Here is a 25,693-nt window from a genome sequence, read left to right on the forward strand (position 1 = left end):
GAACATTTGATTTTCAATAAAGATGCCAAAGTAATACAAAAGGGAAAAGAAAAACTTTTCAACAAATGCTGAAAGAACTGGGTATTCAAATAGAAAATAACTTTGATCTTTACTTGATCAAAAGTCACCATACAGAAAAGTTAATTTGAGATGGACTTAAATATAAATGCCCAAACCATAAAGCTTTGAGAAGACATAAGAGAACTACATTTTCATGACTTAGGGATAGGCAAAGGTATCTTAAAATACAAAAAGCAATAATCATAAAGGAAAAACCTTTATCCAAATTAAAATTTCCACTTATAAAAGTCACCATTAAGAAATGAATAGGCAGAGTTCTGGTTCAAGATGGTGACGTAGGAGGATTCTGAACTCACCTCCTCCCGTGAACACCCTGAATTTACAGCTACGTATGGAGGAGTTTCCTCTGAAAGAAACTCCAAAACTAGCTAAGCAACCACTACATATCAGGTCAACGAGAGAAAAACCCACATCGATTGGGTGGGAGAGGCTGAGACATAGCCTTGCCCTGATCCTCACCCCTGGCATGGTGACCCACAATCAGGAGGGAACTCTAAACCTGAGTTTCTCCCTGAGGAGCAAAGGGTTTGAACCCCACATCTGGCACCCCAACTTTTAAGATGTTCACCTGTGAGACAAGCCCTGAAAACATCTGAAAGCCAATTGGGTTTGTATCCAGGAAACTCACAAGGCTATAGCAAACTGAGAAACAGTTCTGAAGAGCTCTCACGCACGGACTCATCCAGCCAAGGGCCCAGGCAAAGCCACCAACTGAAAGGCGCCCAGACTGTCTGTGAAAGAGGCTTATTCACTTAAAGCGTCAGCCTGGGGTCAGCCATCTAATTTAACGCACATCCAGGGACGGGCCTACTGAACTACTCCCAAGATGGAGGCTGGTGGGCACCATCTTTGCCTTCTCCCTCTGCCTCACTCCAGGTCACTCGTATCTCCAAGAAAGGAGCTTGTACACTTGTCTGGCACCCGACTTTTGTGGTTACTGCCCAGAGGATGCTTCCTGATTGCCTGGGTCTGGTGGTCAGTGGGCTTTGTGCTGTGGGTCCTGCAGGACTGTAATGGAGGGATGAGGAGGAGGTCTTAGCAGGCTGCTCTGCCAGAGCACAGCAGAGAGGAGACAGACTGATATGCCAAGTCCTTCTGTGAAAGAGGCTTATTCGTTGATAGCCGTGGCCTGAGGGGCAGGCTTCTAATTATACCCACATCTAGGAGCTGACTGTAATCCTCTCCAGAGACCTCAGAGGGGAGATGCTGTCTTTGCAGGCTCCCTCTGCCTTGCCACAGGTCACTGGCATCTCCTGAAAAGCAGCTTGTGTACATATCTGGTGCCCTAGTTTTTGTGGCTGCTGCCCCAGGGATGCTCCTGGATTGCCTGACTCTGTTGGCCAGTAGGGCTTATGTTTTCAGGTCCCATAAAACTATTACAAATGGAGAAACAGTTCTTAGCTGGCAACTCCCACTGACCCAGGGCAAAGTGCAGAGGTGGTAGACTAAAATGTACCCCAAGTCTTTCTGTGAAAGAGGCCTATTACCTTATCATCATAGCTGTGGCCTGAGGGGCAGGCTTCTAATTAAACACACATCTAGGGGATGACTACAATCCTCTCCAGAGACTGGAGATGCCAGCAGGCATACCATCATTGTGCTCTCCCTCTGCCCTGACCCAGGTTATGGGTGTGTGTAAGAAAGGAGCTTGTATACACATCTGGTACCCTGGTTTTGTGTCTGCCATCCATAGGACACATCCCTTTATAGGCTGGCTCTGGTGGCTAGTTGGGCTTGTATTCATGGGTAGCAAACAAATAAACAGTTCTTAACTGGGTATCAGGCCAGGGCTCAGCACTGAAGGAGCAGAAAAAAACATCCATCTCCCAGTCTTCCCCTGAAAGAGTTATATTTGGATACTTTAAAAGCTGCTGCCTGAGTGTCTGGCTTCCAATCAGCCTGCATGTAGGTGCTGACTGAGATACTCCCCTCTAAGACACTGACAGGTCTGGCACACCCTCGAGCCACTAAGAATGAAGTTGCTGCTTGGACAATCACAAAAGTTTGAGAGACAGCCAAGAGCTAGGACAGGATTGAATGATAAGGCTCATCTCCTACATGAGTCCACTCCTTCAACACCAGGAGAGGTAGCTGTTCTATCCATTGCATAGAAACCAACACAGAAAGTCAAGTAAAATGAAGAAAGAAAGGAATACATTGTAAATGAAATAACAAGATCAAACCTCAGAAAAAGACCTTCATGAAATGGAGATAAGTAAACTACCTGATAAAGAGTTCAAGATAGTGGTCATAAAGATACTCACTGAGTTCAGGAGAAGAATGGATAAACAAAGTGAGAATTTCAACAAACAGAAAATATAAGAAATTACAAAGTAGAAGTCACAGAGCTGAAGAACACAACAACTGAACTGAAAATAAAATAGAGGAGTTCACAGCAGACTAGATGAAGCAGAAGAAAGGATCAGTGAACTCAAAGACAGGGCTGTGGAACTCACCCAATAAGAGCAGCAAAAAGAAGAATGAAAAAGAGCAATGATCCCTTGGGGACTTATAGGACATCATCAAGTGGAGCAATGTTTGCATTACAGGGGTCTCAGGAGGAGAAGAGGAAGAGAAAGGGGCAGAAAACTTCTTTGAAGAAATAATGGCTGAAAACTTCTCTAACCCAGGGAAAGAAATGGACATCCAGATCCAGAGAGTTCCAGAGAACATGAACCCAAAGAGACCCACACTAAGACACATCATAATTAAAATGGCAAAATTAAAGACAAGGAGAGAATCTTAAAAGCAGCAAGAGAAAAACAACTTGTTACCTAGAAGGAAGACTATCAGCAGATTTTTCAGCAGAAATTTTGCAGGCCAAAAGGGTCATATATTCAAAGTGCTGAAAGAAAAAAAATTCCAATCAAGACTACTCTACTTGGCAAAGTAATCATCAGAATTGAAGGAGAGATAAAGGGCTTTCCAGACAAGCAAAAGCTGAAGGAGCTCATCATCACTAAGCTGGCCTTACAAAAAATGTTAAAGGGACTTCTTTAAGTTGAAACAAAAAAGTGCTATTAATAACAGGAAAATATATGAAAGTATAACTCCAACTGGTAGGGGTAAATATATAGTAAAATTCAGAATGACCTAGTGTTGTAAAGGTGGTGGGTTAATCACTTGTAAAGCTAGTATGAAGGTTAAAAGACAAAAGTAGCAAAAATAACTATAGCTACAATACTTTGTTAATGGATACACAAGATAAAATGATGAAATTGTGACATCAAAACCTAAAACATGAGAGGGAGAGTAAAAATGTACAGCTTTAGATTGCAATTAGACTTAAGTTGTTATCAACTTAATAGACTGTTGTAAACATAATTTGTCTTATGCAAGCCTCATGGTAACCACAAAGCACAAACCGACAGTAGATACACAAAGGGTAAAGAAAAAGGAATCTAAGTACACCACTAAAGAAATAATCACCACAAAGGAAGAGAGCAAGAGAAGAAGAAAGGAACAAAGCAATTATAAAACAGCCAGAAAACAATTAACAAAATGGCAATGAGGACATACCTATCAATAGTTACTTTAAATGTAAATGAGTAAATTCTATAATCAAAAAACATAGAGTGGTTGAATAATAATAATAAAAAACCAAGACCCATCTACATGCTGCCTATAAGAGACTCACTGCTGATGTAAGGACACATGCAGACTGATAGTGAAGGGATGGAAAAAGATATTCCATGCAAATGGAAATTAAAAGGAAGCTGAAATAACATTACTTCTATCAGAAAAAATAGACTTTAAAATAAAAACTGTAATAAGAAACAGAGGTCAATCCAACAAGAAGATATAACGTTTATGCACCCAACATAAGAATACCTGAATATATAAAGCAAATATTAACAGGCCTAAAGGGAGAAATAGACAGCAATAAAATAATTGTAGGGGACTTTAATATCTCACTTTCATCAATGAATAGATCATCCAGATAGAAAATCAATAAGGAAATATTGGCTTTAAACAATACGTTAAAACAGTTTGTCTTAACAGACATATCCAGAATATTCCATTCAAAAGCAACAGAATACACATTCCCCTGAAACACACATGAAACATTCTCCAGGATAGATCATATGTTAGGCCACAAAACAAGTCTTAATAAATTTAAGATGATTGAAATCATATCAACCATTTTCCCAACCACAATAGTATGAAATTAGACATCAATTACAAGAGGAAAACTGGAAAATTCATAAATATGTGGCGATTAAACAACATGCTACTAAACAACTATTGGGTCAAAGAATAAATCAAAAGGGAAATTAAAAAAATATTTTGAGACAAATGAAAATACAACGTACCAAAAATTATGGGTTGCAGCAAAAGCAGTTCTAAGAGGAAAGCTCATAGTGATAAATGCCTACATCAAGAACAAAGAAAGATTAAAATAAATGACCTAACTTTAAATCTCAAGGAACTAGAAAAAGAAGAATAAATAAAGCCCAGCGTCAGTAGAAGGAAGGAAATAACAAAGATCAGAGCAGAAATAAATGACATAGAGACTAAAAAGACAGTAGAAAAGATCAGTGAAAATAAGAGGAATTTCTTTTTGAAAAGATAAACAAATCTGACAAACCTTTGCCTAGACACACCAAGGAAAAAAAGAGAGGACTCAAGTAAATAAAATCAGAAATGAAAGAGGAGACATTACAACTGATACCACAGATATACACAGGATCATAAGAGACTACTATGAACACATATGCCAAAAAATTGGACAACCTTGAAGAAACAGATAAATTCTTAGAAACATACAACCAAGACTGAATCATTAAGAAACAGAAAATATGAATGTACCAATTACTCTTAAGGACATTGAATCAGTAATCAGAAACCTCCCGACAAACAAAAGCCCAAGACCAGACGGCTTCACTGGTGAGTTCTACTAAATATTCAAAGAAGAATTAATACCAATCCTTCTCAAACTATTCAAAAAAACAGAAGAAGAAGGAAACTTTCAAACTAATTTTACAAAGCCAACATTACCCTGATATCAAATCCAGACAAGAATGCCACAAGAAAATAAAATTAGAGATAAATATTTCTGATGAACATAGAAGCAAAAATTCTCAACAAAATTTAGGAAACTGCATTCAACAATACAGTAAAAGGATCATACACAATGATCAAGTGGGATTTATTTCAGGGATGCAGCTCGGTTCAACATGCGCAAATCAATCAATGTGATACACCATATTAACAAAATGAAGGATAAAAAGCATATGATATCTCAATAGATGCAGAAAAAGCATTTGAGAAAATTCAACATCCATTTATGATAAAAACTCTCAATAAAGTGGGGATAGAAGGAATGTACCTCAGCATAATAAGGGCCATCTATGACAATCCCACAGTTAACAGGGTACTCAACAGTGAAAAGCTGAAAGCTTTTCCTCTAAGATCAGGAACAAGACACAAATGCCCACTCTCACCGTTTTTATCCAACATAACACTAAAAGTCCTAGCCAGAACGAGTAGGCAAGAAAAAGAAATAAAAAGAATCCAAATAGGAAAGGAAGAAGTAAAACTGTCACTATTTGCAGATGACGTGATATTATATATAGAAAACCCTAAATATGCCACCAAAAAGCTGTTAGAACGAATCAACAAATTCTGTAAAGTTCCAGGATACAAAATCAATATACAAAAATTTGTTGTGTTTCTATACACTAACAATGAACTACCAGAAAGAGAAAGAAAAAAATCCCATTTATAATTGCATTAAAAAGAATAAAATACCTCGGAATAAATTTAACCAAGGAGGTAAAAGACCTCTACATTGAAAACAAGAAGACTGATGAAAGAAACTGAAGACGACATGAGTTACGGAATGATATTCCATGCTCATGGATTGGAAAAATTAATATTGTTAAAATGTCCATACTACCCAAAGCAATTTACAGATTCAATACAATATTTATCAAAATTCCAATGATATTTTTCATGGAAATAGAATAGACAATCCTAAAATTTGTATGGAACCACAAAAGACCCAGAATAGCCAAAGCAATCTTGAGAGAGAAGAAGAGGGCTTGAGGCACCATATTACCTGATTTCAAACCATATTACAAAGCTGTGATAATCAGAACAGTGTAGTACTGGCATAAAAACACACACAGTGATTAACGGTACAGAATATAGAGCCCATAAATAACCCATGCATTTATGGTCAATTAATTTATGACAAAGAAGCCAAGAATATACAATTGAGAAAGGATAGTCTCTTCAATAAATGGTGTTGGGAAAACTGAATAGCCGCATGCCAAAGAATGAAAATGGACCCCTATCATACACCATACACAAAACTCAACTCAAAATGAGATTAAAGACTTGAATGTTAAGACCTGAAACCATAAAACTCTGAGAAGAAAACATAGGCAGTAAGTTTTTTGACATTAGTCTCAGCAATGATTTTTTTGGACTTGACATGAAAAGCAAAGGCAATAAAAGCAAAAATAAACAAATGGGACTACATCAAACTAAACAGCTTCTGCACAGCAAAGAAAACCATCAACAATATGAAAAGGCAATCTACCAAATGGGAGAAAACAGTTGCAAATCATATATCAAGGAGTTAATATCCATAATATATAAGGAAGTCAACAGTGAGAAAACAGCCCAATTAAAAGATGTGCAGAGTATCTGAACAGATGTTTTTCCAAAGAAGACATACAAATGACCAACAGACACATGAAAAGGTGCACATCATTACTAACCATCAGGGAAATGCAAATCAATACCACAATGAGATTTCACCTCACACCTGTTAGAATGGATATTATCAAAAAGATGAGCTAACAAGTCTTGGCGAGGATGTGGAGAAAAGGGAACGCTTGTGCATTCTGGTGGGAATGTAAATTGGTCAGTTACTATGGAAACAGTATGGAGGTTCCTCAAAAAGTTAAAATAGAACTATCACATGATCCAGCAATTCCACTTTTGGGTGTGTATCAAAGGAAACAAAAACACTTTCAAAAAGATATATGCTCTTCTATGTTCACTGCAGCATTATTTAGAATAGCCAAGATGTGGAGGCAAGCCAAGGGTCCATTGATGGATAAATGGATGAATAAAATGTGGTATATGTACACAATGGAATATTATTCACCTGTAAAAAGAAGGAAACCTTCCATTTGTGACAATATGGATGGACCTTGAGGGCGTTGTGCTAAGTAAAATACGTCAGACAGAGATAGACAAATACTGTATGATGTCCTTTATATGTGGAATCTAATTGAAAAGAAAAACCCAAACCCTCACAAACTCATCTACAGAGAACAGATTGGTCGTTACAGAGGTGGGGATGGGGGGTTGGCCAAAAGGGTGCAGGTGGTCAAAAGTTATAGACTTCCAGTCACAAAATAAATAAGTCCTGGGGATGTAATGTACAGCACAGTGAGTATAGTTATAATAACACTGTATTGCATATTTGAAAGTTGCAAAGAAAGTAGATCTTAAAAGTTCTCATCACAAGAAAAAAAATTGTAACTCTGTGTGGTAATGGGTGTTAGCTAGGCTTATTGTGGTGATCATTTTGCAATATGTACAAATAGTGAATCATTATGTTGTACCCCTGAAACTAATATAATGGTATATGTTAATTGTATCTGAATGTAAAAAAAAGGAGTTAGATTAATTAAGGTATTCAAAAATAATTTTTAAAATTTCAAAACTAACTTTTGGTGTAAATATCACTATGAAACCAGCTAGAAGCATTTAAACTTTTCAAAATTAAAGTTATCCACTTTTGTACATGGGTGTTATATTCTGTTTTTTTTTTCAAAAGTGAATGCTTAGCACCATACTAGCCAATAATTAGTGTATGAAGGTACAGTGATCCAATCTGCACTATAGAAGCAAGGCTATAATAACACATTATTTACACTACTATAATTGATCAAATCTAAGATGCCATAGGTCATAAGACTCATCCTGATTTCAGAGATGTTAAATGTCAAAAAAAATCTGCCTTCAGAATTGATGAAATATGGTGGTGGTAGTAGTAGCAACAGCAGCAGCGGGCATAGTAGGCGCAGTAACACACATACAGTGCTTACTATGTGCCAGGCGCTCTTCTAAGTCTTTTCCATATATTAACTCATTTCATCCTCATAATAATCCTGCGAAGTAAATACTATAATAGTCATAATTATTATCATTACTTTGATGAGAGTACTAAAGCACAGAAAGATTTGAAAACTTGCTCAATGTTATCAGCTAGTAAATGACAGAGCCAATATTTTATTAAAACATGGGCGAAGAAAATACAGGGAAAACGTAAAATACATAAATAAAGGGAGACTGAATCAATTTAAGAAACAAGGAGTCTATTTAACTTACTTTTCTGAGGCTGAGGTGCCCTCTCTTCCATTTCCCTGGGCTGAAGAATCGTGTAAATCTTTTCTGTTTTGTTCTTCCTCTATGCCCTTCCCCCATAACAGGCATAATGGGTATCTTTGCATCCTTGTAAAATGAATAATGCTTTTTTCTCGCTTGAGTTTTTTTGGAGCTGTTCGTAATTTTCATAAATGTTACTGTATGATGGATCTTAGATAGTTTCTTACTCAACACTGTTTTTCACTCATTATATTTTAAGATCTAGTCATGTGACCATGCAAATCTAAATCAACTTTGTTTCTAAATCTGTTTATGCCAGATTGCATTATTATTGTAATTGTGGGATTAAATTAAATTTTTTGGACTGATGAAATATGAATATAAAAGGAAACTTGAGTTAATGTTTTTCTGAGAACTAAGCTGATTGCTTTGGAAAGTTTTAGTAAAGCAAGTCATTGAAGAAATTGCAGAACTAGGTATGAGCAAGATAACAGTAAAAGACTGGAAAAAAGTTATAAAAATCTAGAACTTTGGTTGCTTTGCCAGTGTCTTAAATTCTCTTTCCCCCTCTATTTTAAAGAAACTGAGATGGGAACTCAGAGTTGATGCACTGTTAATAGGTTATGCAAGAAAGGAGATGAGGAACTCCAATAAGTGTATTTATTTCAAAGGAAAGTCTGTGGTCTTGTATTAAAAGATTGACTAATAAGTGTATATTCATTTATTTAAACTATAGTAAAATATTTCACACATATCAGTTTCATTTTTTATGATTCTCTGCTTTAACTGACTTGAAAATTAATTGAACATCTCCATTTCATTGTGTCAGTTAAGAGGCTCATTACAGTCCATGCTTAAGGAAGTGGAACAGAATACACAACATTTGAGAAGAAATTGTGGAACAGAATACACAACATTTGAGAAGAAATTGTGGTAACATGTAAAATTCTTGTGCTATAATATTAATCAGAAAAGTAGTATACAAAATAATATATACAGTACCTTTATATTTATTGTGGTAGATTGTTTGCAAAGATGGCGGTACTAATTCCTCCCCCTCCTGCATGCATGTCCCTTTACTGTATACGTTTGCTGTTCTTCCATTAAGACATAGAGTCTATTTCCCCATTCTGTTAATCTGGGCTGGCCTTGCGAATTGCTTTGACGAATAGAATGTGGCCAAATCCAGGCCTCATGAGGCCTGTGGCTTCTGCTCTCGCCATCTTGGAACACTGCTGTGGGACTGCCACACTAAGAAGCCAGGTCTAGCCTGGAGAATAGAGGCCACCTACAGCAGAGACAAGTGCTCCAGTTGACACCCCCATACTAACAAGCCAGTGCTTGCAGCAACCACTTGACATGTGAAGGAGGCCATCTTAGATCATACTGTCCCAGAGAAGCCACCAGATGACCACAGCCTCATGTATGAACCCAGATGACACCAGCAGAACTGGCCAGCTACTCACAACCCAAATTGTTGACCCATAGAATTGGTTGTTGTTTGAAGCTATTAGGTTTTAGGGGTGGTGTTATACTACAATAGAAAGCAGATAGAACTCTGCAGAAAAGCCATGCATTAAAAAAAAAAAAAAAGAAGTGCACAACATAATTGACAGTCAAAGAGTTCTGCAAGAATGTACTCTTTTAGGGGGCAGAGAGGCTTTGGATATTGAAAGTGAAAATTGTGGCTCAGGAATTGATGACTCATATTATTATTTCTTAGAAACTTTTATATTTCTTAACATTTTCCAAGCTAAACCTAGAAAGGAAATCTGTTTTTTAAAAAATGTTAATATTATACTTTTATATTTATTAGAATCAAATGAAGAAATTTGAAAATATTAACTTACCATGGTTTTAGTACAGTATCCTGAGGCAATTTCATAGTGAACTTGTTCTTTTTGTTCTAGTATTTTTGGGCCATAAGATTCCACAATAATATACAGACCAACATTTTCTGGATAGACTATTTGGGCCCAAACTGACAGGTTCTGTCCCTTGTCCAAAAAGTAAAAAACGGTAAAAATATTATTATGAAATGCTATGTAGGGGCATTTCTCTTTTCTTTGGAAAGCTATACTTTCTGCTTCCAGTTTTAAGGGATATTCCTGTGGGTGTATTGTGCCATTTTCAAAAACATATATGAGATATACTTGACCCCATGCATTCATGGAAGTCACTGATTTTATTGTACTATTTGTCCATAAATGTAGCTTTACTGCATCTCTAATATTAATCTTGAAATAAAACATTATATTATTTTCCATTTTTACCACAATATTTCCAAAATAATCTGGAAAAAAGAGAGAAAAGTTTGTGTTATTCTAGGTAACCATAAATCCATGCTGTTTTATTTAAATGCACTTTTAACAATATAATTTCTTTTATGATGACTATTTATATACTTCAAGAAAAGTAGAGTGTGCAGGCACAAACCCCAAACCTCACATGATGCTAGAGAGCTTCTCTCCCACTTTATAGTAGAGCAGTTTTTTTTCCTGTGTATCTTTCTCCTTGCATTCATTATATCACTTTTATCTACATAGGAAAAAGAGCTGGAACTAGTGTATTAAATAATAGTGAGGATGAGCATGACAGGAGTGGCATTATTAGGAGCATTGTGTTTTGGACTGAATCGTGTCCTCCAAAAATGCATCTGTAGAAGCCCTAACTCCCACTGTGACTAGGTTTGGAGGGAGAGTGTTTAACAAAGTAATTAAGGCGAAATGATGTCATAAGGGTGGGGCCCTCGTCCAATATGACTGGTGTCTGTATAAGAGGAGGAAGAGACACCAGAGATCTCTCTCTCACTCTGTGTGCACACAGAGGAAGGGCCATGTGAGGACACAGTGAGAAGGTGGCTACTGTCTCCAAGCCAGGAAAAGGGTTCTCACCAGAAACTAACCTTGATGACACATTGATTTTGGACTTCCAGCCTCCTGTGTTTAAGCCGCCCAGTCGGTGGGATTTTGTTATGCCAGCCTGAGCAGACTAATACAATTGGGATGAAGAAATGAGGGAGGGAGGTGGCACTTCTCCAGATTCACTTTGTAAATAACAGTCAATGTTTCTCCCTTAATAGAGTCTTATGCCTACTCATAGAGGTTGATAGACAATAAGTCTCTTAACCTCTTTGGTTCTGTATTCATATCTGTAAAATGAACAGCTGGACTAGTCAATTTCCTAGTTTTATTTCCAGATACAACATTCTCTTCTAGCGGTATACTTCCTTCAATTTTCAAAAAGTAACACTTAGAGAGGACTGGCTGAAAGGAGGAAGGTGAATTCACAGAGTTAAGGAGGTTCAGAGTGTATTGTGCTTATACATTTCACATTTGGAATCTGAATAAATAAGTGACATTTTCACAAATTACCATAAATTATATTCTAATCAAGCTCCTAAATAGGAAATGCCATTTTTTTGGATCAAAATACTTTAATGAGATATTCGTGTCAACATACATTTCCTTATAAAGTTAAGCTCCCATATAGTTATAATGTAAGTAGGAATTTGACAATATAATAATGTTCATGAAATTGTTACATTGACAGGTAAGGTTAATATGAAGTGTGGGATACTTTTTAGAGTGTTTTAGTAAAAGTGCAAGGGTAAAACACCCTTAATGCTGAGGCAGCACACACGGGAACCAAACCCCAGCGTCAACATGCCTATAGCCCTTCCCGTTCCGCTGCTGTGCATGGGGCAGAGCTGGGGGCTAAAGTGAGCTGGGAAACACAGTGACTGGGTCATTTTTCTCATATAACTTAGATTTCTTTATAAATTTAATTTTGCTTAGTTTTGGCAATAAGTTTAGCCAGGTTTCCTGCATTCTTTGCCTGCTGTGCTTTGTGTGAGTGTCTCTAGGAACAACACAAGGTTGGAGGGGAGAAAAATGTGGGTGGATGATGTAATAAAATATATCTCTATATTGAATGAAAAAAATAATTGCAGGATACATACTATATGATGATATATAAAATTTAAAACCTCACGAAACACCAAATATATATAGTTTTTGGATTTTATATAATGTCCAGCTCACTTGGTGATAGGGTCCCTGTTTTCTTTAGCTGGTCTTATCTCTCGCCACTTTCTGCCTCACACTCTACCATCTACTTCACACTGGACTAATTTCAGTTCTACAACTTGCTATGTTCTCTTCCACCTCCAGGTCTTTGTGATCTCAACCCTCTATCCCGACTAATGATCTAAGTTTTCTAATATATACTCTCCCCTGGTTTCGGTTTAGAAGTCATTCCCTCCATGCTGATTTTTCTGATCTCATAAATCTGGATTAGATGGTCCTTCTATGTGCATTCCAGCACCCTTGCTTTTGCCTATCACATGCTCATTAAAAATATCATTAAGTGGGTCTGGCCCATGGCTGAGAGGTCAAAGTTCCAGGCATTCTGCTTCAGCTGCCCAGGTCTGGGGGTTTGGATCCTGGGTGCAGACCTACATCACTGGCCAAGCCGTGCTGTGGTGGTGACCCATATACAAAATAGAGGAAGATGGGCATAGATGTTAGCTCAGGGCTAATCTCCCTCAACAAAAGAAAGAAAAAAAAATTTAAGTGAATTTTGGATTAAATATGAAGTTAAAGTAAAAATTAGGAATGATTTTAAAAGTAATAAGAATAAGAACACTATATAAAGAAGTTTGTGGGATGCAGCTAAAGCTATACAGAGAAAGATTCATGGCCTTATGCTTATTTATAGCCTGAAATGCTTAGAAAACAAGAAAGACTGAATGAACTAATAATTGAACTTAAAAAGCAGGCAACATAACACCAAAGTTACAAAAAGAAAGCAGAAGTGAAGAATCAATGATGACAAAGCAGAAATTAAGGAATTAAATAAAAAAAGAAAGTAGATTTGATAAATAAAATTGAGTTCTTTTCAAAGGAACAGAAAACAAAACTAAAAACTTCTAAAAATAATAAGCAATATCTTGCAAGCGAAACTAACTTGGGGTGGGGCATGAAGAACATTATAAGTGAGAAAGAGAATATAATTATAGACACATAAGAAATTTAAAAATTAAAATGGGAAACCTTTCCAATATTCAAAAATGTAGATGAAATGAATGATTTCCTAGGAAAATACAAACTTCTAAAACTGACTCAAGAAAAGATGAAAGATTTGAATAGATCAATTAGAGAAAATAAAAATGATGAAGAGATGTGACGTTTTTGGTTGGGAAGACCTGATGTTGCAAATATGCAATCATCTAATCAATAAATGTTTATTTAATGCCTGCTATGGCTGCACACTGTTCTAGATACTTGGGAGGGATGCATTAGTAAAAAAAGAGAAATATCTTTCTCTTGTGTAGCTTACAATCCTGCAGGGAAGGCAACCAACAAACATGAAAATAAGATTGTGTTTGGTGATTAAGGCTACAGTAATCAAAACAACGCAGAGCTAGTGCGGATAGATGAGTGGAATGGAACAGCCTAGAAACTGAACCCAGTTAACATGAGGAATAAATACATAATAAAGATGGCATTTCGAATCTGTGGGGCAAATTTTCTTAATAAAAGAGTGATTTGAAGGCAACACCAGCTTCCACTGGAAAAAATAAAAATAAAAAATAAAATGAGATTCCTAGCTTAAGCTAAAAATAATTCTAGGTGAATTCAAGATTGAAATATAAAAATTAGAATAATAAAAGAAAATACAGTATAATTTTTTTTAATTGGAAAGACTTTTCAAATTATGGTATTACGTCAGAAGTCACAAAAAATTTTTTAACAAATTTGACTGCATAAAAACACAAATTCTAAATACCAGAGTCCCTCCAAAAAGGTACAAGAAATTACACACAAGAGAAAATATTTGCAGTATGTGTCAAAGATAAATGGCTAATATATATTATAAGTAAAGAGCATATCAATATCAATAAGAAAATAACCCAATGCAAAAAATATTTAAACAGCATGAATTCACAATCATAGAACATGACCAATAAACACATAAAACTAGATATAACCTCTAATTATAAAATGTGTAATAAAATGAGAGTTATATATTTTTCTTCTTACTATGGGTAAATGTTAAGCAGACTGTATGAAAACATACATTTTCAAATACTTTTTGGGAGAGTTTAGACTGTGACAACTTTTTCTGGAGGATAATTGGAAAGGATTTATCAGCTTTTTAAATATTCAGAGCTCTGATTCACGAATTCTATATCTAATAATTTGTATTACAGGAATACTTGTACAGGTGTACAAATATATATGTATATAAGCAGATTCTCTGCAGCATTATCTGTAATAGTAAAAGAGCTGAATCCTAATATCTGTTTATCCAAATATATATATTCTTATTAGCTTAAATAATAGTGTAGATAAACAATGGAATACTAAGCAGCAAAGTGGCATTGTTTTTATATGTATTAGATATATTGTTTTGAAAATATGCCTATTGTGTTTTGAATTTGCTGTTTTGAAAGTCTCAATGAATTCACAGGAAGTTGTTAATAGTGGGTTATTTGAGAAATGGGAATGAGGGCTGAGGGCCTTTAAATTCCTATCTTATACACTTAGGAATTGTTTAAACTTTTTGTTGTTGTTGTTAGGAAGATTCACCCTGAACTAACATCTGTGCCAATGTTCCTCTGTTTTGTACGTGGGACGCCTCCACAGCATGGCTCATGTGTGGAATATGTCCGTGCCCAGGATCTGAACCTGTGAACCCAGGCTGCCAAAGTGGAGCATGTGGAACTTTAACCACTCGGCTAAGGGGCCAGCCCCTGTTTAAACTTTTCATTTCAGTATTTCTGAATGGCCTTCAGTAGAGCATTCAAGCTTTAAGGTCCTCTAAAATCTATCCCCAATTTATCATTCTAACCTTATCTCCTTATCATTGTGGCCAGTGACACAACTATGACCCTGCTTCTCTCTTGCTTAAAACTCTTGAGAATTCCCTAGGGGCCTTAGGAGAAGGTCCAACTTCTTCACATGGTTTATGAGGACTTTCATAATCTTGACTCTATTTCTCCAGAAGAGACTCCTCCCTTTCTTCTGGAGAACTCCGTTTCAGCCGTTTATCCTCTCTTGAGTCCTGAAACGTATCCTGTCCTCTCTGTCTCAGGGTCATTGGGCACACCATTCCCATCATTGTCTTCACTGCCTAACGAACCTCTACTTGCTCGGCAGTAGATCTCAGCTTAGACACCACTTCTTCGAGGAAATCTTCCCTGCCTCCCTGCCCCCAAATTTGGGTACGGTACCCAACCTATGTGTTTCTATATTGACTTTGTTACAGAATTAAGCATGTTGCTTTTATTTGCATGTTTACTTGTCTTTATCCTCTGCAATTTTGTAAAATCTGAGAGGGTGGGAATTGTGTCCAATTTACCATTCTATCTCCAACCCTGTGGAAAGGTGACTTGACTTGTTCATGGGTTTGAATACAGGTCTACTTAACTCTACATAACTTAACTCTAACTCTCAACCTGTTATAAGTTGAATTGCATCCCTTCAAAAGACATGTTGAAGTTCTAACTCCCAGCGCTACCTCAGAATGTGACCTTATTTGGAAATAGGGTCATTATAGATGTAACTGGTTAAGATCAGGTCACACAGGAGTAGGGTGGTCCCTGGTGTCCTTATAACAAGACAGCATGTGGAGACACAGAGAGATTGCTATGTGATAACCCAGGCAGAGATTGGAATGATGCAGCTGCAAGCTGAGGAATGGCAAGGTTTGACAGCGAGCCACCAGAAGCTAGGAAGAAGCAAGGAAACATTTCCCTTAGGTTTCGGAGGGAGCACGGCATTGCCAAAACCTTGAATGTGGACTGCTAGCCTCCAGAACTGTGAGACAATACATTTCTGTTGTTTTAAGCCAGCCGGTTTGTGGTACTTTATTATGGGAGTCCTAGAAAACTAATACAACGCTTATGCATATGTCAGTTACTTAGTAAATATCTGCTGACTGACCAAATGAACTTCTGAAAAATGAACTAGAGTTTGCCATTTTGCCATGTGAGATCAGAGTTACCATTAGTAGAATTCATAAGCTATCCATTTTTATTTATTTATTTTTTTGAGGAAGATTAGCCCTGAGCTAATATCTGCTGCCAATCCTCCTCTTCTTGCTGAGGTAGACTGGCCCTGAGCTAACATCCATGCCCATCTTCATCTACTTTATATGTGGGACGCCTGCCATAGCTTGGCTTGATAAGCAGTGTGTAGGTCCACACCTGGGATCCGAACTTGCGAACCCTGGGCCGACGAAATGGAACATGTGAACTTAAGTGCTGCGCCACCGGGCTGGTCCCCAAAAGCTATCCATTTTTAGTTGATAAAAAGTGCACCTTTACCTGTCCAAAACACCATACATTAGTGTACTTAAAATTGTTACATCTTCATAAGGAAGATGTCTATTATGAAATCTAGAAAAATCTTTTCAGAATAAGAATACCTCACCTGTAAAAACATCATGAATAATGCTGTTATCTGACAATCTTGATAGATTTCCAGATTCTGTAGGTGTCTGTAAAACTCCAGTAATGGTGAGATTGTGGTAATAATAGTAGATCCTATGTTTGTCCCATAGTATGAATTCTGGCATTGCTGAATACAGAAAACGTGGAATTAAAAAGCTGTCAATAGCGACATCTAATGCAAAGTCTTGGTGTGCCCATTCTTTGGAATCTTCGTTATATATCACAAGGTAAACCTTTTTGCTAACTGTACATGTAACGCAGTAATTTAATAACAAGGCAAGTTCCAAAGGGTGCGCCGTATACTCAACATTGTGTATAGTCAGAGTAGTAGCTGGTGATATATTTAGAAGTTTTTTCAGGTTTTCAGTAGTTATTATTTTGACAAATTTAAGACCAGTATATCCAAGATAAACTTCATTTTCTGTCCAGATTGCCATGCTGCTTCTTCCTCTTTTGGCCTGTGACAAAATTGAAAATAATTAGAAAATCTTTGATGGGACAGCCCTAACAATTTCTGTCTTCTAATTTGCTATATGGGAAGAGGAATCCATCATAAACATATTAGATGAGAATTCCAGGGAGCCCCAGCTGTGGAATGAGTTTTCACCCACCCACAAGCTCTTTTCCATAGGTCTTCACTTAGGGCTTGGATGTAGGAAGCCAAAGTTCTTGGGGCAGGGCAGGAGAGCTGAGAGATCCCCCTGAGGCATTCAGAGCCTCTCCCAAATATAAAGCAATAACCTTCTGAAGATAGGGAGGAGGCGGGCAGCAAGGCAGCAAAGTTGAGAGAAATCCATCTGCATTCTGGATTCTCAGCTACCATACCCAGGAGAGTGGGACAGGAGAACTGAGAAAAACTCTCCTGAGACATGCTTGGCCTCTACCCAGAGCTACCCAAAGCAGTTTACTTGCCAAGATTAGGGGCAGGGAAGCAGGAGAGAGAGAGAGATTTCCCAAGGCACAAAGATCCAGGGCAGATGAGAGAGGAAAGAGAATTCCTCAGCAATCAAAGCTAGCAGTGACAGCTCTCCCAGAGTTTGGAAAGCTGGTGGCTCAGTTATAAAGTATGAAGAGATCTCTAGAATCTTGTCAGTGCTAAGATCCCAAGCATGGCCAAAGAGAAAAAAACTATGATAAAACACTGAAGGATCTAGTGGAAAAGATGGGCAACATGAGTGCAGAGATGGGAAATTTCAGCTGAGATATGTAAATGATAAAAAAGAACAAAATGGGCTGCTGGCCCTGTGGTGTAGTGGTTTATCTCACGCACTCTGCTTTGGTGACCTGGGGTTTGCAGGTTCAAATCCTGGGCATGGATCTACACCTGCTCATCAAGCCATGCTGTGGTGCCATCCCACATACAAAATAGAGGGAGATTGGCACAGACGTTAGCTCAGTGACAATCTTCCTCAAGAAAAAAAAAGAGGAAGACTGGCAATGGATGTTAGCTCAGGGAGAATCTTCCTCTTCGAAAAAAAAAAGAACAACAAAATGGAAATGCTAGAAATAAAAAAATATGATATCAAGAACAGAGAAATTATTAGATAGATTTAAGAGAAAGCTGGGAAAAGCAGTGGAAAAGAGTGGTGAACTTGAAGACAGATTAATAGCATGTATACAAACTTAAATACAAAGAAAAAACCAGAGCAAAAGAAATAAACAAGTCACCTAAGATCTGTGGAGCAATATTAATTGGTCTCATTTATGTGTTTTAAATCCTAGAAGGAGAGGAAAAAGAGAATGGTGCAGAAGAAATATTTGAAGGGATAATGTCTAAGAATATCTCCAAATTAATGAAAGATGTAATTCTAGAAATCCAAGTTCAGTTGAACCTCAAACAGGATACATACAAAGGAAATCACACCTGGATACATAATAAAAGTGCTGAAAACCGAAGATAAAGAGCCAATTCTAAAAGCAGCTACAGCTAAGAAGATATTATATATATGAGAACAAAGACATGAGTAATGGCTGACTTCTTACCAAAAATGATGGAGGCCATAACATAATGGAATGATGTCTTTATAAATTGCTTTAGAAACAACAAAAAACAACAAAAATCGCCTGTTATCTTATACTTCCTGTATTCTGTGAGACAGTCCTTCAAAAATGAAGGCAAAAAATAAAGACACTTTTGTACAGACAAATGCTGAGAGAATTTGCAATATGGGAAATTTTAAAAAGGTTTTTCAGTCTGAAGGGAAATGAAATCAGGAGGAACTCTGGATGCGCAGACAGAAATAAAGCATACCCAGGAAGATGTATATAACAGATTTATTTTGCTATCAGCTCATCTATATATCTATTTATCTTTATGACAACTGACTTTTTAAAGCAAAAATATTAACAAATATCAATAACTATTTTGGGATGTATAGCATATTTAGAAGTAAAATATGAGACAAGAGCACAAAGGGTGGGTGGGGTATGAATGGAATTGTGCAGTTCTAAGGTTCTTACACTGTTGTGAAGCACATATTATTTGGAATTAGATTCTGATGAATTAAAGATGATTATTATAAAGCCAAGTGCAACCACTAAAAAATGGCTTTGAATAAAAAATCAATATAGGAGACAACATAGAAATACTGAAAAATACATGATTCATCCAGAAGAAGACAAGAAAGGAGAAACAAAGGAACATAGAAAAAGTGAGATTAATGGAAACAAATGCCAGAATGGTAGACTTAAACTCAACCATAGCAATAGTCATATTAAATCTAAGTGGGCTAAATACTACAATTTAAAAGCAGGAATTGTCTCACTGGAGAAAAGGCAAGTGCAGTTTGTAAGAAAGGTAAAGTCACAGGTTGATAGTAAAAAGATAAACATACAGCATACAAACACAACACATAAGAGAGCTGGCACAGCTGTGTTATTATTATACATAGATAAATAAAGCCCAAACGAAATATCACTTCACACACGCTAAAAGAGCTTCGGTAATAAAGATTGGACACACTAAAGGTTGGTGAGATGTGGAACTAAGTGAAAAAAGCTGCTATAAATATTTTATAATGTCTTAATTACTACAGCTTCATAATAAATTTTGATACATGGTAGAAGCACTCCTTTGCTACCCTATGCCCTCCAAATCCTCAGCTCTTTATCCTTTCACATGTATTTTAGAATCAGTTTATTTCGTTCCACAAAGTAACATTGGGATTTTCATTGGAATTGCATCAAATCTATAGATAAATTTGAGAAGAAATGAAAATTTTATAATATTGTGTTTCTACTCATGAACATAACTATTTATTTAGTTATTAATATTTTTGATAATATTTTATTTTTATCTCCACCGAGATCTTGTACCTTTTTAGTGACATTTATTTCCAGATATCTGTAATTTTTTTTGTTCTATCTTGAATTTCTGCATGACTTTTAGAATCAGCTTCTCAATTTCCATAAAAATCCCATGGAGATTTAATTGCTGTTGTGCTGAATTTCTCAAGAACTGACATTTTAAGAGTATTGACTCTTCTCACCCATGACATGATATATGTCTCCATTTAAGTCTTATTTCACTCAGTAATGTTTTATAGTTTTTAAGTGTATAAATTTGCACCTCTTTTTGTCAGACCTATCCCTAAGTATTTAATATTTTTAAATTATTGTAAATAGTATTTTTGAAAATTTAAATTTATGATGGTTCATTTGTATGTTTGTGTATTTCATAGACAAAATTAAATGGTTTTTATATTTCATATAGAAATTTAGTTGATTTTTTTATATTAATCTTGCATCCTGCAATCTTGGTAAACATACTTATTAGCCTTGATAGGTTTTGTATAGATTCCATCAACTTTTCTACATCTAATAATGTTGTTTTGTGAATAAAGACAGTGTTACTTCTTCCTTTCCAATATCGACGCATTTTATTTGTTTCTTGACTGCAAGAACTGCCAGTCCAATGTGGAATAGATGTGGTGTGAGCAGACATTCTTGCCTTGTTCTTATTTTAAGTGAGAAAGGCAAGAAAGAAGCAAAGGAACAAAGAAAAAACGATGCTAACAGAAAACAAATACCAAAATGGTAGTAGACTTAAACCTAACAGCAGCAATAATTACGTTAAATCTACGTGGACTAGATAGTCTCCTGTCATCACGTTAAATCTACATGGACTAGATAGTCTCCTGTCATCACGTTAAATCTACGTGGACTAGATAGTCTCCTGTCATCACGTTAAATCTACGTGGACTAGATAGTCTCCTGTCATCACGTTAAATCTACGTGGACTAGATAGTCTTCTGTCATTACGTGCAATGTCAGCTACAAGTTTTTCATAAACGTCCATGTTAAGTTGAGGAAGTTCTCTTTTATTTTACTGATTTTTAAAACTAATTATGTATGTTGGATTTTGTCAAATACTTTTGACAAAATTGTGTTGGATTTTTTCAAATATTTTTGTGGTCATCTATTGAGATGATCATACGGTTTTTCTTTTGTTGTTTTATAATATGGTGAATTACATTGATTGATTTTCTGTTGTTAACCACCCTTTCATTGCTAGGATAAACCTTACCTGGTCATGATGTGTTTTCCTTTTTATATAATATTGGGTCTGGTTTTCCAAAATTTTGTTTAGGAGCTTTAAATCTTTGTTTAGAGAGATATTGGTCTATAATTTTATATTCTTGTGATGTGTTACTGTTGGTTGTGGTGTGAAATAATGCTGGCCTCATAGAGTAAATTGGGACCTATTACCCCTCTTTAATTTTCTGAAAGAGTTTAGAAGTGGTGTCATTTATTTTTTAAATATACGGTAGAATTCACCAGTGAAATCCTCTTGACCTAGAGTTTTCATTGTGGGAAGGTTTTTAAAGCTTTTAAAAAATAAATTCAATTTCTTTAATTGATATAGGGGTATTCATGTTATCTATTTCCTCTTAAAGAGGCTTTGGTAGGGGCTGGCCGGGTGGCACAGGGTTAAGTTCGCAAATTTTGCTTTGGTGGCCCAGGGTTTGCTAGTTCGGATCCCAGGTGTGGACATGGCACCGCTTGGCAAGCCATGTTGTGGCAGGCCTCCCACATAGAAAGTGGAGGAAGATGGGCACGGATGTTAGCTCATGGCCAGTCTTCCTCAGCAAAAAGAGGAGGCTTGGCAGCAGATGTTAGCTCAGGGCTAATCTTCCTCAAAAAAAAAAAAAAAAAAGGCTTTGGTAGTTTGTGTCTTTCAAGATATCTGTCCATTTGATTTATGTTTTAAAATTTGCTTTAAATTTGTTTTAACTTTGTATTTAATGTTATTTATAACATTCTTTTATTATCTTTTTAATAGCAGTAGACTTTGTAGTGATTCCACTTCTTTCCATCCCAATATTGGTCATTTGTGTCTTCTCTTTTTTTATCCTTAGTCTGACTAAAAAGTTATCAATTTTATTGACCTTCTCCAAGAACTAGCTTTTTGGTTTTACTGATTTTCTTGCAGTTTTTCTGTTTTCTATGTCATTAATTTACCCAATGATTTTTTTATTATTTCCTTTCTTCTATTTATTTTTGGTTTAATTTGTGTTCCTTTTTTTGCAGTTTCTTAATGTGGAAGCTGAGATCATTGATTTGCGACATTTCTTCTTTTCTAATATAGGGGATTAATACTATAAATTTTCCTCTAAGTATCTCTTTAGTAGTACCCCACCAATTTTGACATGTTCTGTTTTCATTTTCTTTCAGTTCAAAAACACTTTCTAATTAGTTTTGAAAATTTATCCTTTGACTTATAGATTATTTAGAAGTGTGTTATTTAGTTTCCTAATATCTTGGGGATATTGCAGATATCTTTTTGTTATCATACCTAGTTTAATTCCATTGTTGTTAGAGAACATACTTTGTATGATCTGGATACTTTTAAACATATCAAGACTTGTTTTATGGCCCAGAACATGAGCTATCGTGGTAAATATTCCATGTACATTTGAAAAGTATGTGTATTTTGCTATTGTTGGCTGTTCTGTACATGTCAATTTGACCCAGATGGTTGATAGATAGTGTTGTCCACGTCTTCTACACCCTTACTGATTTTCTATTTTTCTATCAACAGAACACTGTCAGTTATTGAGAAGTGTTGAAGCACTTGACTATAATTGTGGTTTTACCTGTTTCTCCTTCAAGTTCCACATTTTGCTCCATGTATTTTGAAGCTCTGTAATTAGGTTCATAGACATTTATGATTTTTATGTGCTCTTGATGAATTGTTATTATGAAATGACCCTCTTTATCCCTGGTAATATTCTTTGCTCTGAAATATACTTTAATACTAATACAGCTCCTCTAGCTTTCTTTCTTTTTTTTTTGAGGAAGATTAGCCCTGAGCTAACTGCTGCCAATCCTCCTCTTTTTGCTGAGGAAGACTGGCTCTGAGCTAACATCCGTGCCCATCTTCCTCTCTTCATATGTGGGACGCCCACCACAGCATGGCTTGCCAAGTGGTGCCATATCCGCACCCGGGATCCAAACCAGCGAACCCCAGGCCACTGAAGTGGAACATGTGCACTTAACCGCTGCACCACTGGGCTGGCCCCAACCTCTAGCTTTCTTTTAATTGATGTTATCATGTACACTTTTGTCTATCCTTTTATTTTATGCTATTGTGATTTAATGTTTAAATGTTTCTTGTAGGCACCATCTAGTTGGGTCTTGCTCTTTTTAATCAATCTGATCATTTCTGCCTAACTGGAATGTTTGGGTCATTTACATTTAATGTGATTATTTATATGGTTAGGTTAACCCTATCATCTTGCTACTTGTTTTCTACTTGTGTCAGCTTTTCTTTGTTTCCTTTTCTCTTCTTTTGGATTAACTGAATATTTTTTATGCTCATGTAGATATAATTTTTATTTTGTCATTTTAGTGGATGCATTAGGGTTTATAGTACACATCTCTAATCTCTCACAAATCTGTAAGTGCATTATACCACTCTAAATGTAGTATAAGAGCATTACAAAAATATATTTCCACTTTTTCCGTCATACTTTTTTTTTACATATATTAACTCCACACTATATTGTTACTATTTTTGTTTAAACAATCACTTATCTTTTAAATAGATTTAAATAATAAGGGAAAACATTATACATGTAATCTTATAGTTACCATTTCTAATGACTTTCACATCTTTGTTTAGATCCATATTTCCTTCTGGTATAATTTCGCTTCTGTTTGAAGGGCTTGCTTTAACCCATTTATTCCTGTGGGTCTGCTGGTGATGAATTAACTCAGCTGTTGTATGTGTGAAAAAGTATTTTGCCTTCTTCTTTGAAAGATATTTTCATAGCTATAGAATTCTGGTTTGACAGGTTTAAAAAATATTTTATTTATTTTTTTTCTGCTTTATCTCCCCAAATCCCCCCTGGTACATAGTTGTATATCTTAGTTGCAGGTCCTTCTAGTTGTAGCATATGGGACGCCGCCTCAAAGTGGCCTGATGAGCAGTGCCATGTCTGCGCCCAGGACCCGAACCAATGAAATCCTGGGCCTCCGCAGCGGTGCGTGCGAACTTAACCACTCGGCCACAGGGCCGGCCCCTAAAAAATATTTTCAACATGTTGCTCTATTGTCTTCTCACTTGCATTGTTTCCAGTGAGAAATCTGATGTCATCTTTCTTCTTTTGTATGTAACATTTTTTATTCTTCTGGCTGCTTTTAAGATTTTCTCTTTATAATTAGTTCCAAGCAATTTGATTATGTGCCTTGGCATAGTTTTCTTCATATTTCTTGTGCTTGGGGTTCACTGGGCATCTTAGATCTTCAAGTTTTACTTTTAATCAAATTTAGAACATTTTGGCCATTAATTTTTCAAAAAAAATTTTTTCTGTCCCTCCTCCCCTCCTTCAGAGATCCCAAGTACCTCCATGTCAGGCTGCTTGAAATTTCCCAATCACTGTGATACTCGTTTCATTTTATTTTTTTGGGTGAGGGGGTGTTTGTTCTCTCTGTATTTCACTTTGGATAGTTTCTACTGCTATGTTTTCATGTTCATTAATCCTTTCTTCTATAATGTCTTCTGGTAATGCCATTTAGTGGCCTTTTTTTTTTTAAGGTCTCAGACATAGAAGTTTAAATCACTAGAAGTTTGGTTTAGGTATTTTTTGTATGAAATATTTTATCTCTACTTTATGTGCTCATTTTTTCCTGTAGCTTTTGAATATGTGAAATATATCTGCTAATTCTAACATCTGTGTCAGTTTGGGTTCAATTTTGATTGGTTTATTTTTCTCCTCATTATGGGTCATATTTTCTTGTCCTTTCTATGTCTGGTGTTTTTGATTGTATGACAGAAATGTTGAGAAACGACTCAACTGTGTTGAGTGCTGAATATTTTTAAATAAATGTTCTTGAGTTTTGTTTTGAGACGTAATTAAATTACTTGGAAACAGCTGGATCCTTTTGGGTCTTGTTTTTAAGATTTGTTACATGGGACCAGAGAAGCATTTAGTCTAGTGACAATTATTCCTCAGTATCGAGGCGAGAGCCTTCGAGCACTCTACCCAGTCCTCCATGAATCGTTCTCCGTGTTTTCAGTCTGGCTGGTTAGAACAGGTACTATTCCCATCCCTGTGTGACCCAAGAATTCTATTCCCTAGTCCTTTCAGCTGGTTCTTTCTCCACACTTGAATAGTTTCCCCTCACATATTAGTATTCTGCTCAATGCATGAGGGGAACTCTTTGCAGATCTCTGAAATTCTGTGTGGAGCTCTTTTATCTCTGATATTCTGCTTTGCAAACTCCAGCCACCTTAGTCTCTCCTGACCATCAGCTCTACTTCCTCAACTCAGGGAATCTGCTGGATTCCGCCTGGGTTTCCCA

At 36.3% G+C, this 25,693-nt stretch overlaps 1 protein-coding gene across 15 annotated transcripts in view; it reads right to left on the reverse strand.

The window, feature by feature from the left end:
* Positions 1 to 25,693, reverse strand: part of CATSPERE (catsper channel auxiliary subunit epsilon) — a 263,745-nt gene that overhangs the window by 85,375 nt on the left and 152,677 nt on the right. For 14 of the 15 annotated variants that reach the window (XM_070255679.1, XM_023632530.2, XM_070255686.1 and 11 more), the window contains 2 exons: positions 16,869 to 17,346; positions 10,281 to 10,723 (listed from right to left, as the gene is read on the reverse strand). In XM_070255679.1, coding sequence (XP_070111780.1) covers positions 10,281 to 10,723; positions 16,869 to 17,346 — 921 coding nt within the window. Of the gene's footprint in view, positions 1 to 8,433; positions 8,557 to 10,280; positions 10,724 to 16,868; positions 17,347 to 25,693 lie in introns of all 15 variants that reach the window. The other variant, XM_070255682.1, reaches the window with a different exon arrangement.

This window comes from Equus caballus, chromosome 30, assembly GCF_041296265.1.
Source record: "Equus caballus isolate H_3958 breed thoroughbred chromosome 30, TB-T2T, whole genome shotgun sequence".
In the NCBI taxonomy this organism is placed as follows: Eukaryota; Metazoa; Chordata; class Mammalia; order Perissodactyla; family Equidae; genus Equus; species Equus caballus.